The 18,442-nt window shown below is 37.5% G+C and overlaps 1 protein-coding gene across 1 annotated transcript in view; it reads right to left on the bottom strand.

Moving 5' to 3' along the window:
- Chm (CHM Rab escort protein) overlaps window positions 1–18,442 on the bottom strand; it is a 160,514-nt gene that overhangs the window by 121,455 nt on the left and 20,617 nt on the right. The window contains exon 2 of the mRNA XM_006991157.4: window positions 9,522–9,588. Within this exon, the coding sequence (XP_006991219.1) occupies window positions 9,522–9,588 (67 nt within the window). The remainder of the gene's footprint in view (window positions 1–9,521; window positions 9,589–18,442) is intronic.

The raw sequence follows: 18,442 nt of genomic DNA, 5'->3' as shown, positions 1-18,442 counted from the left end.
AAATAAATCCTAAGTACTAAAATCAGTATTAAATGAGGAAAAAAATTAAACCTGGGCCATATCAGCAAACAATTCATAAATGTCCCTTTGCTTCAAGCTTTGTCTTGTGTGGAATGAAGAGCTATAGAATCAATTTATCAGATTAATAAACAACCACACCATCATGCTTCCCTGCTAAACTTTTAGCTGCTTCTTCTTAATCTACTTTGATAGATTCTCTCCCAACACTTATGCATTCAAAAGATTCCATTCTTGATTGTTTTGTGTTTTGTTCTAGTGGGGGTGATATTTACTTCTTTCTTACCAACTAGTACCAGAATGAAGGAGGTAGTTATAGGCAGCCGAGTAAGATGTTAAAGGAATCATTTCACACTGACCAGGAAATTCCCAAAAGAAAAGAGTCCAACCCAGTAACTCTTCTCAGTGACAGAGAGAATATTCTGATCTACTCTGAATTAATTAGACTAACAGCCCTCCTCTGACCTGCAAAAATGGCTAGTAGACAACTAAAGGGAACAGGAAAACCACACTTATCCTAACTAGGAAGAAATACCAACAAATGTTGTTATATTTTTATTTCATTTTATTATTTCTATTTGTTTTCATTTATTTTGTTTTTAAATTTTACACAAAATTTTAAGATGAATTAAGGAAATCAATCCAAGACCTAGACAAGAAAATAAGGGGATGAAAACATCAACAATATAGTAAAGAAATTCCAAAACATGAAGAAAATTGTCAGCATGGAAACTGAGATTCTAAAAACAAAACCTATGTATGTTAGAAATCAGATAACCCATCAAATTAAAAAACACATTTAAAAAATCACCATCCACAAATACAACTAAGGAGAGGAAAAAGTATGAGAGATGGAAAACAAGGTCTAGAAACTACTATATAAGATAACTAGAAGAAAAAAAAGCAAACGATTATGACCAAAAGGCCCAAGAACTCCATTATACATTTAAGGGACTAAGAATACATAAAGTAGGAGACAACATAAATACTGAACACTAACAGTATCAAGGATTCAGTAAAACCATAGCAGGAAATTCTCCCAATCTAGAAAAGAAATGGTACATCCAAACACAGGAGGTATTTAGAATAATCAAATAGATGTGACAAGAGAACAACCTTTCCAAGAAAAACCACAAATTGTCAAAAGTACAAAACAAAGACAACATTAAAAGCTGGAAGAGGAAAAAGTCAAATCACCTACAACAGCAAACATATAGACCTATCACTAGCAATTCTAAGTGGACATAAAGAATGAAATTATTTTTCAAGCCTTGAAAATAAACCATCAACAAGGATTATAAACACTCAAGTTGCCTTTTAAACATTTATTTTATTTTTTAATTATGTGTGCTTGGAGATGGGGTATGTACACATGAGAACAGGTACTTGCAGATGACAGAAGAGGGCCCTCAGATGCCCTGAAGATGGAGTTACAGGTGGCTATGAGCTACAAGATGCAGGTGCTACAAACTGAACTCATGCTCTGCAGGAGGAGTCAGGATAAGCTCTTAACCACTAAGCCATCTTTCTAGTCCCCAAAGTTAGCTTTTAAAATTGAGGGACAATAAGCATGCTTCAAGACAAGTACAACTAAGGCATGACAATTAAGCCAGCCTCATAAGAAAATATTTCATGGAATATTGTGTACAAGGACAAGGAAAGAGAGTCTGAGGAATACATCCACAAGTGAGAACTAGTTAGGAATACATTATGTTTAACATAATAAATCATAAAAGCCCTTGTACTCAAAGGAGAACAAAAAACACAGCCAACAACAAAAACAAATATTAAAACTTATAGGAATATGAGATGTCCTGGGTAAGCTGGGGGCGGGGGCAGGGGACGAGAGGGTAGGTGTAGATGTAACCAACCGTCTTATTAAATAAGAAACACAGAAACAATGTAAAAGAGAAAGCTGAGAGGTCAGAGCTCAGAGCTAAAATCTCACCCTTCCGCCTGCGGTGTCCCAGCTTCCCGAAAGAGACCTATTTCCTGTCTGTTCGTCTATTTATAGTATTTTGTTCTGCCTTCTCATTGGTTGTAAACCCAAACACGTGACTGCCTCGTCACTGTCTGAATGTACAGCCCCCTAGGTCTTAAAGGCATATGTCTCCAATGTTGGCTGTATCCCTGAACACACAGAGATCTATGGGATTAAAGGCGTGTGCCACCACCGCCACACTCTTGCTATGGCTCTAATAGCTCTGACCCCCGGACAACTTTATTTAACATACAATCAAAATCACATTTCAGTACAATTAGAATACCACCACAGGTAGGGGATAGGGGGATGGGAACAGGAGGGGTCAGGATGGTTATCTTCAGGGTGGGACAGAGGGAGAGAGTAATAAAAGAGGTATCTTGATAAAGGGGGGTATTATGGGGTCAGGGAGAAACCTGGTGCCAGCAGAAATCCCAGGAAACCACAAAGATAATTGCAGCTAAGAGTCCTAGCTATAGTGGAGAGGATGCCTGAACTGGCCTTCCCTAGTAATCAGATTGGTGACTACCCTAATTGTCATCACAGAGACTTCATTCAGTACCTGGTGGAAGCAGATGCAGAGATCCACAGCCAAGCACTGGGCCAAACTCTGGGTGTACAGTTGAAGAGAGGGTGGAGGGATTATACGAGCAAAGGGGCATCAAGATCATGATGGGGAAAACCACAGAGACAGCTGACCTGAGCTTGTGTGAGCTCACAGACTCTGGACAGACAGCTAGGGAGCCTGCATGGAACTGACCTAGGCCCTCTGCATCTGGGTGACAGTTGTGTAGCTTGGTCTTTTGTGGGGCCCCTAGCAGTGGGATCAGAACCTGCCCCTGATGCATGAGCTGGCTCTTTGGAACCTATTCCCTTTGGTGAGATGCCTTGTTTAGCCTTGATGCAGGGGGGAGGAGCTTGGTCCTGCTGCAAGTTGATATGCCATGCTTTGTAGATTCCCAAGGGAGATCATACCCCATTTGAATGGAGAGGGAGGAGTGATGGGGGGTGGGTTGAAGAGAGATGGGGGGAAGGGAAGGGAGGAGAGGAGGGAGGGGAAACTGGTTGGTATGTAAAATAAATAAAAAAAACTTATAGGAATACGTAAATACTGATCAATAATAATCAAAAGTGGGAGTAGTACTGCAGGAGGATAACCAGGAGTTCAAGACAGACTGAACTACATAGTACGTCCAAGGATTGCCTAGGCAACATAATAAGGCCCTGTTTCAAAGTCAATAAAGAGGAAAGGAGGAGCTGGTATGATGGCTTGTTTAATAAAGGTGCACAGTGCCAAGTTTTATGACTTGAATTCAATCCCATAGACCCCTATGGACGAAGAAGAAAAACCAACTTCTATGAGTAATCATCTAACCTCCATGTGCATATTCTAGCACATAAAAATGTACATACATACACACAAATAAATACATAAATGTAAAAAAAAATGTTAGGAGGACGTCCATTTTCCCAATGTCTAAAACAATAACTTGAAACATTTAATTAAAATTTAAAAATAACTTCAAATAGAAATATTCTCAATTCACCAGGAGAACAGATTAAAATACAAGATCAAACTATTTGTCTTCTCCAAGATAAAACTTACTGAAAAAGACATATAAACTTAAAGGCTAGAAATCAATGAATAAAGCAAATGGAAGCTGAAAACAAGCTAGTATAGCTATTCTGCTATCTGATGAGGTAGTCTTTAAACAAAAATTAGTCAGATTTAAGGAAGGCATCGTATATTTATAAAATAAAGTAGCCTTCCTTAAAAACTGTATTCTTAAAGAACTGTATTTTTAAAAAAATATACTGCATTAAGAAGACATAATAATTTTAAATATATATGAACAGAACACTGGAATTCCTGATTTCATACAACAAACACTAATGAGCATAAATGGTCAGAGAGGTCTTGAAATATTAATAATGGGTGACTTCATTACCCCACTCTCATCTTTACAAAAGTATCCAAAGTAAACATCAACAAAAAACTTCAAAGTTAAATTACAAAATAGTTCAAATAGACTTTACAGATGCCTACGTAATATTCCAGCCAATAATACACAAGTGCTATCTTTTTCAGAGTCTCATGGAGGCCTGTCTAAAAGTGAACAGATTCTAGGATACCAAGACAGCTTAAAGAAATACAAAAGCACTGAAGGAATTTCTTGTATCTCATTAGTTAACAGAATAAGACTAGAAATCAGCAACAAGAGAAACCACAGAAGCTACACAATCATGTACAGATTAAGCCAAGACACTCCTGAATTAACAATACCTTAACAATGAATGAAAAATACTATGGCAAAATTAATGGATTCAAAAATAACTCGATCTACATAAACAACCTGAACATGAGTGGGAGCAATGAAGGGCGAGGGTCGAGGGAAAAAGAGCAGGAGATCCCAGCTGGATCAAGAACAGAGAGGAATAGGAGACCATGGTAAATGAAGACCACACGAGAAAAGGAAGAAACAAAGTGCTAAAGAGGCCCACAGAAATCCACAAAGATACCCCCACAAAAGACTGCTGGCAATGGCCGAGAGACAGCCGGGACTGACCTACTCTGGTGATGGCATGGCCAAACACCCTAAGAGTTGTGCCAGAAACCCCATCCAAGGACTGAGGAATCTGGATGCAGACATCCACGGCTAGGCCCCGGTGGAGCGCTGGGAGTCTAATTAGCGAGAAAGAGGAGGGCTTATATGAGCGAGAATTGTTGAAACCAAGGTTGGATAAAGCACAGGGACAAATAGCCAAACGAATGGAAACACATGAACTATGAACCAAAGGCTGAGGGGCCCCCAACTGGATTAGGCCCTCTGAATAGGTGAGACAGTTGATTGGCTTGATCTGTTTGGGAGGCATCTAGGCAGTGGTACCAGGTCCTGGGCTTGCTGCATGAGTTAGCTGTTTGAAACCTGGGACTTATGCAGGGACACTTGGCTCAATCTGGGAGGAGGGGACTGGACCTGCCTGGACTGAGTCTACCAGGTTGATCTCAGTCCTCGGGGGAGGCCTTGCTCTGGAGGAGGTGGGAATGGGGGGTGGCCTGGGGGGAAGGGGAGGGGGGCAAAAAGGGGGAGAACAAGGGAATCTGTGGCTGTTATGTATATCTGAATAGTATTGTAAAATAAAATAAAATAATAAAAAAATCCTTTAAAAGAAAAAAAAATAACTCAATAAAGCAGTTCTTTGAAAAGCTAAACACTGACAAACCTTTAGCCAAAATAAACCCAAAGAGAGAGAAGACACTAATAAAATTAAAAATGAGGAGAGATTTCAATGAAATCCATACCACTGGTAAATACTTTTAAAATGTACATTCTAAAAAACTGGAAAATTTAGAAGAAATGAAGTCCAATACATATGAACTGCCAAAAGCAAAACAACTTGAAGAAACCTATAATAAGCCATGAAAAAAGGAAAAAGAATGATGAAAATAGCCTTCTCATAAAGAAAAACCCGACTAGATGAATTCACTACAAGAGTCTCACAATACTTCAAAGAAGACTGTGAATATTAATCTTGCTTGTCAATTAGACTGCATCTGTGATTAAGTAAACCACAAGATACTGGCATTCCTGTGGGAGATTATTTAAAGCAGGGCAACCCATCCTAAATCTGGGTGGAACCTTCTGATGGCAGCCCAAATCAAAAGACAGAAGAAGGAGACTTTGCTTTTTGCCCATTTGCTGTCACTCTAGCTGGCAAGTTGATTCATTCTGTTGACATGACATTCCTTGACTGATTTTACAACCAGTAATATTCTCTGGGACTCCAATGTGGACTGAAGAACTGAGCTCTCCAGTAATCCCCTAGGCCTCCAGTTCCAGAATGAAACTGCTTAGACATCCAGAATTGCTAGGGATGTCTTTCTGTATGCTGTGAATGTGTTGCTCTGATTGATTGATAAATAAAACCCTCATTGGCCAGTAGCCAGGCAGGAAGTATAATATAGCCGGGATAAGCAGAGAGGAGAATTCTGGGAGTGGAAGGCTGAGTCAGGAGACGCTGACAGCCACTGAAGCCATGAGAAGTAAGATGTCAAGTACCAGTAAGCCACAAGCCACGTGGCAACTTATAGATGAATAGAAATGGGTTAATTTAAGATATAAGAACTAGATAGCAAGAAGCCTGCCAGGGCCACACAGTTTATACGTAATATGTCTCCATGTGTTTACTTGGGTCTCAGTAGTTGCAAGCCAGTGGGACTGGAGAAATCTCCAGCTACACAGAATTGTAGACTAAACAACTACCAGAATCTGGACCTTTAGAGTGAGGCAGCCATTGTTAAACTACATGGACCATATCAAACAAGCCAATCTAGTAACTCCCCTTTTAATACACATATATTCATTTTATCCATTCTGTTCCTTTAGAAAACCCTGACAAATACAAAGAAGTGATATTAATACTCAGTAAAGTTGAATGAAATAGAAAGAGGGAATAGTATCAAATTTGTTTTATAAAGCTAGTAAGAAAACTACAGCCCAATTTCACTAATAAACTAAGATGTTTAGAAATCTCAATAAAATACATGTAAACCAAAATTAAAAACAACAAATTAAAATCTATTATACTATGACCATTTGGTTTCACCTAGTGATGCAAAATTGGATCAATATAGACAAATCAATAAATGCAACATATTAAACAGACTTAAGGCTAGAAACCACATGACAGTTATCAGTGCACTGAGAATAGATCTTTGACAAATTTCAACATCCCTTCATGATGAAAGCTTTTAGAAAACTGTAACTACAAGGAACATATCTCATCAAAAAGGAAAACCTAGAGCCAACATTATGCTAAGTAGAGAAACGGCACTTCCTCTAAAACCTGGAATGAGAAAATGGTGAATCTTTTTCCACTCTTGTCAAGGTAGATTTCAATAAGAGAATGAAATGAAGTGGATGTAAAATAGGAAAATGCCAAATTATTCCCACTTCATAATAATATGATTCTATATTGAAAATAGTGGAAAAACTTCAGCAAAAACTCTCAGAGCCAATTAATACTTATAGTAAAAATAGGATATAAAAATCAACATATAAAAGCCATTATCCTTACTATATAACAATAACAGACTTGTAGAGGAAAACATTAGGAGCAAAAAACTTCACTGACAATAACATCACAAAAAATTAAAATACTCAGGAAAATTTTTAAAAAGAGATAAAAGATCACCACAATGATAAACACTGAAAATTAAAATTTAAAACAGGGTGTCAGATGGCTTATATCTACTAATCCCAGCCCTTGGGGAGCAGAGTGAGGAGAATCAGAAGTTAAAGATCATCCTGGGTCAACCTGTGCTACAAGACCCTATCTAAAGAATTAAAAGCCAGGCGGTGGTGGCGCACGCCTTTAATCCCAGCACTCGGGAGGCAGAGGCAGGTGGATCTCTGTGAGTTCGAGGCCAGCCTGGGCTACCAAGTGAGCTCCAGGAAAAGCGCAAAGCTACACAAAGAAACCCTGTCTCGAAAAACCAAAAAAAAAAAAAAAAAAAAAAAAGAATTAAAAACAAATACACATTTTTCACATTGTATTCATTCTTTTTGGATTTCATATCATGCATCCCAATCCCACTCATCTCCTAGTCCCATCACTTCTGCCCTGTGCTCATGCAACCTCCCCCAAAACAAGCTTTAAAAGTAAAACCAAAACAACAACGAAAAACCAAACCAACATGCAAAAAACAAATAAAAAAAAATCTCAGCATGGAAGCTGTAGTGTGGCTCACTGAGTCACACAGTATACCCTTTAATCCACACATCTTTACTTGAAATTGTTCATTGCAATGAGTCATTGGTCTAGTTGGAGGCCTCTGGGCCCTCACTAGGATTCCTCTTGGATATCCTCTTGTTCCCTTAATAAATATACATTGTTAAAAAAATTGAAGAAGAAAAGATGAAAAGACCTTCCATGCACATGAAATGATAAAATTCATATTGCAAAAATAGCTACATTTTTTTACAGCTATGTAAAATACAGTGACACAAAAACACATTTCACATCAAAGTCTCAATTGCATTCTGAAGAATATATTTAAAAAATGCAAAATTTCACAGCAAAGCAAAAACAATCCAAAATAGACAAAAACAATTTGTTTTAGTTTACTTTCTATAATCTTACAGTGTACTGTCCATCATGAAGGGAAGTCAGGGCAGGAACCTGGAGGCAGGAGCTGAAGCAGAGACCATGTAGGAATGCTGCTTACTGGCCTGCTCGCCATGGCTTGTTGAGCCTCCTTATTATACAACTCAGGACCACCTGCTCAGGCATGTCCTCACCCACCATGAGCTACCACTTCAATTATTAATCAAGAAAATGCCTAGCAGACTTGCCTACACATGACAATCTGATATGGGCATTTTCTCAATTGATGTTCTTTCTAGATAACTCTCCTGTATGTGTCAAGTTGACAAAAACTAACCAGCACATGATCTTAGAAAAAAGATCTGTAGAAAGAAAGATACAGAGAGACAGAATGTCCCAAAACAAAAAGGAAACCGTAAGAGAAAAGGAAATTATCTGATTAGGAGCCTCAGAGAAGGTAAAGAAAACAGCTGTAAATACATGTGACATGAACACTGAAAGGGGTCACTGATGGGAAGGGGATCAGTAAGAAGAGCATTAGTGGGATGGGGGAAGGAAATGGTAAACGGAGTAAGAATAAGGTATAATAACATACACGCATATAGGAAAATGCAAACATGAATCATATTACTTCTAAGTATAAATTAATGAATGCTACATTTTTCAATATGAACATATGGGAAAACACTATACACTATTTACAAACCTAGTGCTACTTGGTTTTCCAGCACTCTGGAAAATACTGTAGTTAGTATCTACAAGGAAGACAAAGTCCACTTAGTCTTTCTCGTCTGAGTCAAAATAAGTAAACATATAGGTGGCAGATATAAGACCTGCTTTCAAGGGACATGGGAATTAAGATTTAAGTTAGGCATCAAGTAGTTTTCCTTTTACTTTTTTTTTGTTAAGAGAAAACTAGACATTTTTCCTAAGACTTTTTTAAGTTCGAATTTTAATATCCTTTAATAAAACCATAAATTCAAATCTAATGGCTAATTTTTTAATAAAACATGAAGCCTAAAATACAATACCAAATAAATGTGGTATACACAAACACACACACACACACACACACACACACACACACACACACACAATTTATATAAGAAAAGGCACACATGGGGTTTTCAAGCCTGTTAAAGAATTGCTTATTTTAAGATCAAGCTCAGGACTGAGAAAAAAAAATTTTTATAAGATGCATTTGGTTTACTACTTTTAAAGGACAAGATCCTTATTTCAAAGAATACAGTAAGAAACCTTGTATTTTATGTGTCTTACACATTATCGGTTAAAAATGAAAATAATCCCAGTGCCTTTTCTATGTAATGAAATTTCACATGGTACATATATACAAGCACATATATAAATACATAGACATACATATATGTTAAATGCTACCAGGGTTAAAACTTACGAGTCAACATGCAGAACCCTCTGGCCACTCCTTGAACATGCAGCCGCAATAATGGATTCAGGCAAACCTATAAAAACACACACCTATATCATTTAGAATGTAGGTATATATGTAATTTATAGAAAATGTTCAAATCATACTATTGCTGCATAAAATATTTTAACTAAAAATATTTTCACTAAAGAAATATTTTCAAAATTATAAAGATTATATTGATGAGATGTTTCATAAACATATAAAACTAATACTGGGTTGTTTTAGGTAGAAGATAAACACTTTTATAAGATAAGTCCTCAGCTTTTTTCATCTGTAAATTATCATAAATGGACAACTGTTTAAAAAAATCCGCCTCTGTTACATAGGAAGCAGGTTACCACACAAGCTTATCTGATCCTCCCAAAGGCGCTGAGAGATAAGAATCGGCACCTGCAGCCAACAACAAAACTGCTCAAGGATATAAATTTATTGCTACTAAAAAGCTCCAGAATTGAAATTTCAACTCACATCTAATTCCAAAGCCACAAAGCCTCTAAGTGAGAATGGAATACAATTTTTTATGTTAAAAATTGTTAGTTAATTATCTTGCTTGTTGGTCACTATAACAGATTGGCAAGAAAATATTATTGCTTTGGAATCAAATGCAGTCATATCAAAGCTTATTATTATAAAAGGAAATACAAATTACTACTAACAATATGAATAAAAATTCGAAATACTAAGCTCAATTATGTTACAATAAAGACCAGGTTTTCGACTACATTAATAAAATGTCTTATGTTATAAGTTCAAGACTCTCCACAATTTTTATCATCAGATCTACCATTTCAATAGAGGCCATTAGAGAATATATTATCAGTTATACAGCTAAAGCATATTTTGAAAGTTTAGTAAAGTCCTATAGAACAAGCACCACCATCACCATGAAAAATACTAGTTGTTTTACATTCTTTGATGAACAGTTACTCACTAAGAATCAAGGATGACAAAAAAAAGGGACAAGTTAACTTTTCTGGGTAAAAATGTAATACGGTCCTAGGGGGTAAGGAGCATGCTGCCAAGCCTAAAACCTGAGTTTGACCTCCAGAGCCCAGACTGTGGAAAAAGAAAATCAATTCCACAAGGCTACCCTCCGATCTCCCACCATATGCCCAGAAAGATGCACGCGTGTGCATGCACACACATGCACACACACACACACACACACACACACACACACACACACACACACACCTCACACATGCACGCACACACAAATAAAATTAAAAAACTGTTTTAAAGTATTATACACAGAAGCAATCAGTCTTCAGCTAAAAAACACATTAAACACAAGAGCCAACCACCTTTATGAAGAACTATTTTTCCAATTTGTGGATATATAATGTCTGGTTCAAAAAAAGTTGTGTCCAAATATACAGAATATAACCATTAAATATCAATTATTGGAACCAAGCCATCATAAAGTTTTAACTTTGAATATAACTGTAGAAGAAAGACTAGAGAGAAATGGAAGTTTCAAATAACCACACATATTATGTTCTTCAGTTACAAGGTATTATTCTAGTGTGTCTTATGATGATCTGAACTTTTGCTATACCTAAATAACTTTCCTTGCTAAAGAAATATAATCAATATACTTTAAAAAGTTGATAAGCAAAGAAATATTACAAAATAGAATTATGCTAAGTTTTCTGTAAAATAATGATAGCATTAAAATTGTATATACATAGTTTTGTGCTTTGTACCATGTTAACACATATAATCTCATCTATTTATCATTATCATCATGGATAATACTATCTAAGTGAGGAAAGAAGGCAAATCCAAAAGAATTTTGTAACAGCAGTAATTCACTGCCTCCAACTTGACATAGGTTGGAGAACAGGATTTAAAGGCAATATAGGTAATACAATAAAATGAGGACATCTTAATCACTGATTCCTGGATGGGAATCTGTTTAGTTGGTTTCCTAGGTGTGTAACTTTAGACAAATCAGACTTTCTGGGCCTCTTTTTCCTTCTATCAATGGCAATATTCAGCACCTACTTCGTAGGATTATTTAGTTATTAGAAGACTACCTGTACTAAGATTATTTTTTAATTACTTATCTTCAGATTATAATAATTGAATCATTTCCCCCTTCCCTTTTGTTCCTCCAAAGCCTTCCATATATCCTTTTACTGCATGTTTTCAAATGTGGCCTCTTTTTTTTAATTAATTGGTATTATATATATATATATATATATATATATATATATATATATATTCATAAATTTCCTAAATACATAAATACAACCTGGAAGAGAAAATTCTTAACATCCTTGAGAACGATAGTTTAGAAGCACCAAACCTACATTTAGTACCAAACCAAACATATATGTCTTTGCAGCAAATGCCAACACCAATTGCAGACAATATCACTTGCCTCTATTTTGCCCAAATTAGCTATTCCTTTGGGTAGGAAGATATGTGTGTGGTAATTTCTATGCCTGAAATCAACAGTCAGAAGTCAACTCTCTGCTGACAATGCAAAGCCAAAAATGGTTTTCAAAGTGGAATATGATCTTGAGTCCATACTGCATAAAACCCAAATAACTATTATTTGTGATTTTCCTTAATACTTCCATCCAGATATCACCACAAGATTGTGAAAGCAATAGGCAGGCTGTTCCAATGGTAAATACCAAGAGTCCATTATCTTCATGCCTAGAATTATTAAAATAACAAGCTATGAATACTGTTAGTAATGTCTTTGTGGCCAAGGTTACATTTTTTTTGTCCCACCCAGTCAATAAATAGTTTCTGAGGAAAGGACACAGCAAAGAAAAAAAGTTAAGAGGATAGTTATTATTTTAAATATTTTACTACAATAAAACAAACTTTTTAAAATGAGTAGTTGGAGCCAAATTAGGAAGTCTATATGCCATTCTTCAGGGAACAAAGAGGTTGAAAAGGATTTCAGTGTTTCAGTGAGAATTAGTTTTCAAAAATACTTCAACTTAGAGCAAGAGAAATAGAACTGTAGCATGAATCCAAAATGGTCTTATAATAAAAACATGGAGCCAGATATCAGGGTGAAAGCTGAAAGATCAGAGAAGTAGAGCAAGCCACAACCACCTCTTACCTCACAAACTCCTCAGCCTGACAGAGCCTCTGCAAGAGTGCAAATTCATGTCTCCTGAGACCTGATATTCCTTACTCAGCCCAGCCATATCACTTCCTGTCTCAATCTTCCTAGTGTGTGCCACCACTACCTGGCTGTTTCTCTTTTAGACTGGTGCTGTGGGATGGTATGTATGTCAAATTGCTCTGATTGGTCAATAAATAAAACACTGATTGGCCAGTGGCCAGGCAGGAAGTAGGTGGGACAAGGAGAGAGGAGAATTCTGGGAAGCAGAAGGCTGAGGCAGAGAGACACTGCTGCTGTGGGATGTTCTGTATGTCAAATTGCTCTGATTGGTCAATAAATAAAACACTGATTGGCCAGTGGCCAGGCAGGAAGTAGGTGGGACAAGGAGAGAAGAGAATTCTGGGAAGCAGAAGGCTGAGGCAGAGAGACACTGCCAGCTGCCGCCATGACCAGCAGCATGTGAAGACGCTGGTAAGTAACCAGCCATGTGGCAAGGTATAGATTTATGGAAATGGATTGATTTAAGCTATAAGAACAGTTAGCAAGAAGCCTGCCACGGCCATACAGTTTGTAAGCAATATAAGTCTCTGTGTTTACTTGGTTGGATCTGAGCGGCTGTGGGACTGGCAGGTGACAAAGATTTGTCCTGACTGTGGGCAAAGCAGGAAAACTCTAGCAACACACTGCCAGCTGCCGCCATGACCAGCAGCATGTGAAGACGCCAGTAAGCCACCAGCCACATGGCAAGGTATAGAAGTATGGAAATGGATTAATTTAAGCTATCAGAACAGTTAGCAAGAAGCCTGCCACGGCATACAGTTTGTAAGCAATATAAGTCTCTGTGTTTACTTGGTTGGGTCTGAGCGGCTGTGGGACTGGCGGGTGACAAAGATTTGTCCTGACTGTGGGCAAGGCAGGAAAACTCTAGCTACAGACTGGATTAATTTCATGTAGCCCAGTGCAGCCTTGAATTCACAGAAAACCAGAAAGATCTCTGCCTCTGCCTCCTGAGTACAAGGATTAAAGGTATGTGCCACCACTGCCTGACTATGGCTAACTCTGGGGCTGGCTCTGCCCTCTGATCTTCAGGAAAACTTGATTTCTTAGATTACAAATACATCACCACACGAATCAGTGGTTAAGGGCACTTGTTCTTGAAGAGGACCCAGGTTCAGTTCTCAGCACCCACATGGCAGCTCACAACCACCTAACTCCAGGTCCAAGGGATCTGATGCTCTCTTCTGATCTTCTCACGCACTAGGTATACAAATGGTAGACATGCATACATACAAGGTAAAATTTTCATATGAATAAAATAAATCAATCCAAAAAATACCTCTAGTCACAGCAGAAAATAAACTTTCATTAAATGGGAGAGCTTTAAATTTTAAGAGACATATAGGAAAAATAACAAATTAAATCTTTTTTCTCAATCATTTAATAAAATAACTGCTTGTTTTAAAATAGTGAGTGGGGGAAAACATGTGCCCTAATGCACATGTGAAGGTCAGAGGGCAACTTGCAGCCGTCAGTTCTTTCCTTCTAGCTTTGTGGGTCCTGGGAATCAAACTCAGGCTGCCAGGCTTAACAGCAACCATCTATAACTGGAGTTTTCCTGGTCCCACCCAGCTCCTGCAGACGCTCAGAACCAAATGAGTGCTGTGGGATGTCTTTCTGTATGCTGTGAATATGTGTTGCTCTGATTGGTTGATAAAGCTGTACTGGCCTATGGCAAGGCAGCTTAGAGGCAGGCAGGAAATACAAGCAGATAGACAGGAAGAAGAAAGGCAGAAGGGAAGAGACCTGAACCAGCTACCCAAGGAACAACATGTAATGGGATGCAGGTAAAGCCATGGAACATGAGGTGATACATAAATTAATAGTTATGGGTTGATTTAAGATATAAGAGCTAGCTAGCAAGAAGCCTGCCATAGACTATACAGTTCGTAAATAATATAAGCCTCTGTGTGTTTATTTTGGTGTGAGTGGCTGTGGGACCAGGCAGGACACAGGAACACTTCCAGCTACAACCATCCTTACCCAACAAGCCACCTCGACAGCCCCTTGGTTTTTCTTATTTTGTTTAAATATGGATCTATATGTGTGTATTCAACTTTAATATCACTTAAAAACTTAAATGTTATAATAAATCTCTTCTAACACTTAGAAAAATTGTACTGAATCATGACTCAAATTCACATATCCTTGTGAGTTTTTATCTAGAACACATGCAGGCTTTAATAAATTGTAAGATTTCCCTAGGAAGAAAAGCCAGATGCCTTAGAAGCATATCTATGTTGCAAAGCAGATGACTCTCAGAAACATTATGCTAAGTGAAATAGGCCAGCACAACTACTCAGAAACCACCTTTTTGTGCTCTCTTCTCCTTTACCCTTTGTGAGGAGTAAGTTTAGGTTTGTTCTATATCCTCAAAGATCTGGCTAATGTCTAATGTTGGATCACACAATGTTTCACTGGAAGTGCTATGAAATGTGTGAGCACAAATATACAAGTGCAATGCGTTCACTGTTCAAATGGCCTAATAATGTATCTTATAGGGTCTGGGGAAGAACAGGAACAAAATGATATGACACACCTTATATAGCACTGCCTGCTCTGTGGAAAATGTTCTCTACCTCTATTTCTTGAGTTAAGATTAGCTCTCTGAGGGTTTAAAAAAGCTATCACTTGCGTACCACTGATTTATCTTCAAAAGAAGTTTTAAAGTTCATCTTTAAGCAGTCTTCAGCCTGAGACTATAATGCCACAACACATTGCCTTTGCAGCTGAAGAGGACCTGATACCATGGAAAAGGAATGAGCACTCCATCAGCACTGGAAGTATATGGAATAATTGTGTCTGCTTCTTCCTTGTTCATTAGTTGTTTTCCCAAAATGAAGATTCACAGTGATTGTAGCTATTATAAGAAGCTGGGTACTACTGTTTTGTGCCAGAATAAGAAAACTATTTCATGTAGTTTTTTGAACAAGTCTGTTGTACTTTATGCAGGATTCAGCACCTACCAGTATCACTTTTTTAGCTTACGACAAGGACTGTGAGGTAAAGCAACACACATCTATGTTCTTGAAGAGGTATAGTTTAACTATCTAGATAGCAGGTAATCTGATCTAGCACACTGATGTGCTTAAGATGCTGGCTGAGGTTACAGATGTGGACTTTTCAGCCTTCAAGGCCATGATCCAAGGCTTACAGAGCCCTGTACCCAAGAATGAGAATTGAATGTTTTTACCTTCAACTGTGTGAAGGAGCTTCTCCCTCTCAAAGAATGCCAGCTACTCCTGTAGCTGCTGGGTGGTGTTTATGTCCCAGGATGGTTTGTTTGCTTTGACAGTGCTTACATGTCAGGAAGATGAAGAATTTGATTAAAATAAACTTCTAGCCAGAGACTGTAGATAAAAACTAAGTAATTCTGTCCTCAGGCACAAATTAAAATAACTCAAAATGTAAACTTTTTGTCACTGCAATATTTAAAAATATTCAGATTAGGAGAATCACTTTTTCTTTTAACGACTGGATATGAAGGCAGGCCCTTTTCATGGTAGGCAAGTGCTCTATCACCAAGCCACACATTCATACCCAAAGAGAATCTTCTACAATTTTTTTTAAAAAGAGCAAAGATGTTTTCAATATTCTTTTTGTGGTCATTTCAAACTCACAGAAAAGTTCAAAAAGAAAGTACAAGGAATTCTGTTGATCCTTCACTGCATTCTTCTAAATGTTAACAAAAGCCAAGTCCTTTTTAGCTGCAAAGGCAGTATGTTCTGGCACTACAGGCTAAGGCTGCAGACTGCTTACAAAATGAATTTTAAAGATGCTTTTAGATTGTTACCTCTTTGAGGATAAATCAATGGTAAATAGGGGGTATTTATTAATTTATTTTTATTAATTTTTTCATACAATATATTTTGATGATATTCGCTCCCTTCCCAGAACTCCTCCCAGATTCTGCCCATCTCTCTACCTACCCAACTTCAGCTTCTTTCTCTCTCTCAAATGAAAATCCAAACAAACTAACTAAACAAACAAAAAAATTAGTAAGACAAAAAGTACTCAAACAAGACAAGGGATTCTTAGCTTTGTCTATATAGATTTAGAACTTGCCTTAGGAAGTTTGGATGCTAAAACTTATAGTTGACATGTCTGAATTTAAGGGGATGGAAAGGAAGAAAGGAGGAAAAGATGTAGAAAGTTGTATAACATGATCTATGCCATGTGTGATCACATTGGAGCACAAAGAGAATCAAGTAAAACTGAGCAGCAGGTCATACCTGTGAGGGATTTTCTTTGCTGGTTCACTTGAGAAGGGAAGACCAACCTTAATCTGGAGCACACCTTCTGGTGGCAGCCCACATAAAATGACACAGAACAAGGAAGCTTTTGCTTTTTGTCTGTTTGTCCTCACATTGGCTAGAAAGCTCATCTATACTTTGCTGAGGTATTCCTTCACTGGTATTAGACCTACTTCTTCAGGATTCCTCGGTGGACTGAAGATCAGCTTCTCTCAAGAAATCTTTCAGGACTCTAGCACCATATTGGGACTCCTGAGACCCATGCACTGAACAACTACTGAATTTTTGGACTTCTTGTCATTAGTTGTAAGACAGCCATTGTTAGACTACCTACTTATAAATCATTCCAAAAGACCTCATTCTAACAATTCTATTCTTTTAAAGAACACTACCTAATACACAGTGTATGTGGTTAAAATATATATTTTAATGAGCCTACTTCCTAGGTCATTAGGGAATATTTCTCGTGTGTCTTCTGTGGCATTGTTTATTTCTACTTATACAAGTCTATCCCTTGGCCCTGCAATGAGAAAGAAAATTCATAATACCTGGATTAACAGTATACATCTGAAATTATTTCAGATAAATATTTTCTAAATAGTTACTGACACTCATCATTTTCTGGATCTTCAATATATTTATATACACTAAAGGAAGCTTTTTATCTAAAAAGGAATTTACATCATGAATCTCTTTATGTAGAAATGTAAATAGCTTAAATGTCTTTAAAATGATGAATGAATAATGAAAATGTGGTACAAACAAACACAATGGTATAAAGAAAAATAAAATATTGAGATTTGCTGATAAGCATTGAACTAGAAAATACTATACTGAGTGAGATAACCTACACCCAGAAAGACAAATGAAGACACATTCTCTCTAATTTGTGGTTTCTAGTTATGAATCTTTACATGAGCATATATAGTTTGGAGTAACAGAAGAAACCAGGAAAATAAAAGGTGATGTGGGGAATGGGACGTGGAGGATGGGGAAGAGAAGGCGCTCTAGAGAGGAAGACAGAAGCATACAAGTACTATGAAGTGGGAAATGGACAAAGGAAGGTAGACTTTAGCTAGGAGGGGGAAAGGAGGACAGTACTAAGCATGATAAACCTCCTTTCAAGCTGTAAGTCAGGGAGAGTATAAGAGACCCCCCAAAAAAGCACAATATACATAGATGCAGTTGCCACTGGTTGCCTCCTAGAATTTGAAGTTAAGTCCCTACTACTGAAAACAGCACAGACTTTAGACACAGGACTTAGAGAAATCAAGCTAGATTTGACCTAGAAGCCTTCTCCCTGAGATCCACCTCTCATAGTACTGTAAGGTGCTATGCAAGCTGCCAAAGATAAAAAGCAGATAGTATTTCAGCCAGCTATGACACTTATGAACCACAACAATGATCAGCATAGCAAGTTACCCCAAAGATGCAATACTGGTACTTCTATTTTGGGCATAGCTAACAGCTGTCTACCTGGACTT

Source organism: Peromyscus maniculatus, chromosome X (genome assembly GCF_049852395.1).
Source record: "Peromyscus maniculatus bairdii isolate BWxNUB_F1_BW_parent chromosome X, HU_Pman_BW_mat_3.1, whole genome shotgun sequence".
NCBI classification, from domain to species: Eukaryota; Metazoa; Chordata; class Mammalia; order Rodentia; family Cricetidae; genus Peromyscus; species Peromyscus maniculatus.
This window is presented reverse-complemented; position numbering and strand designations above follow the sequence as displayed.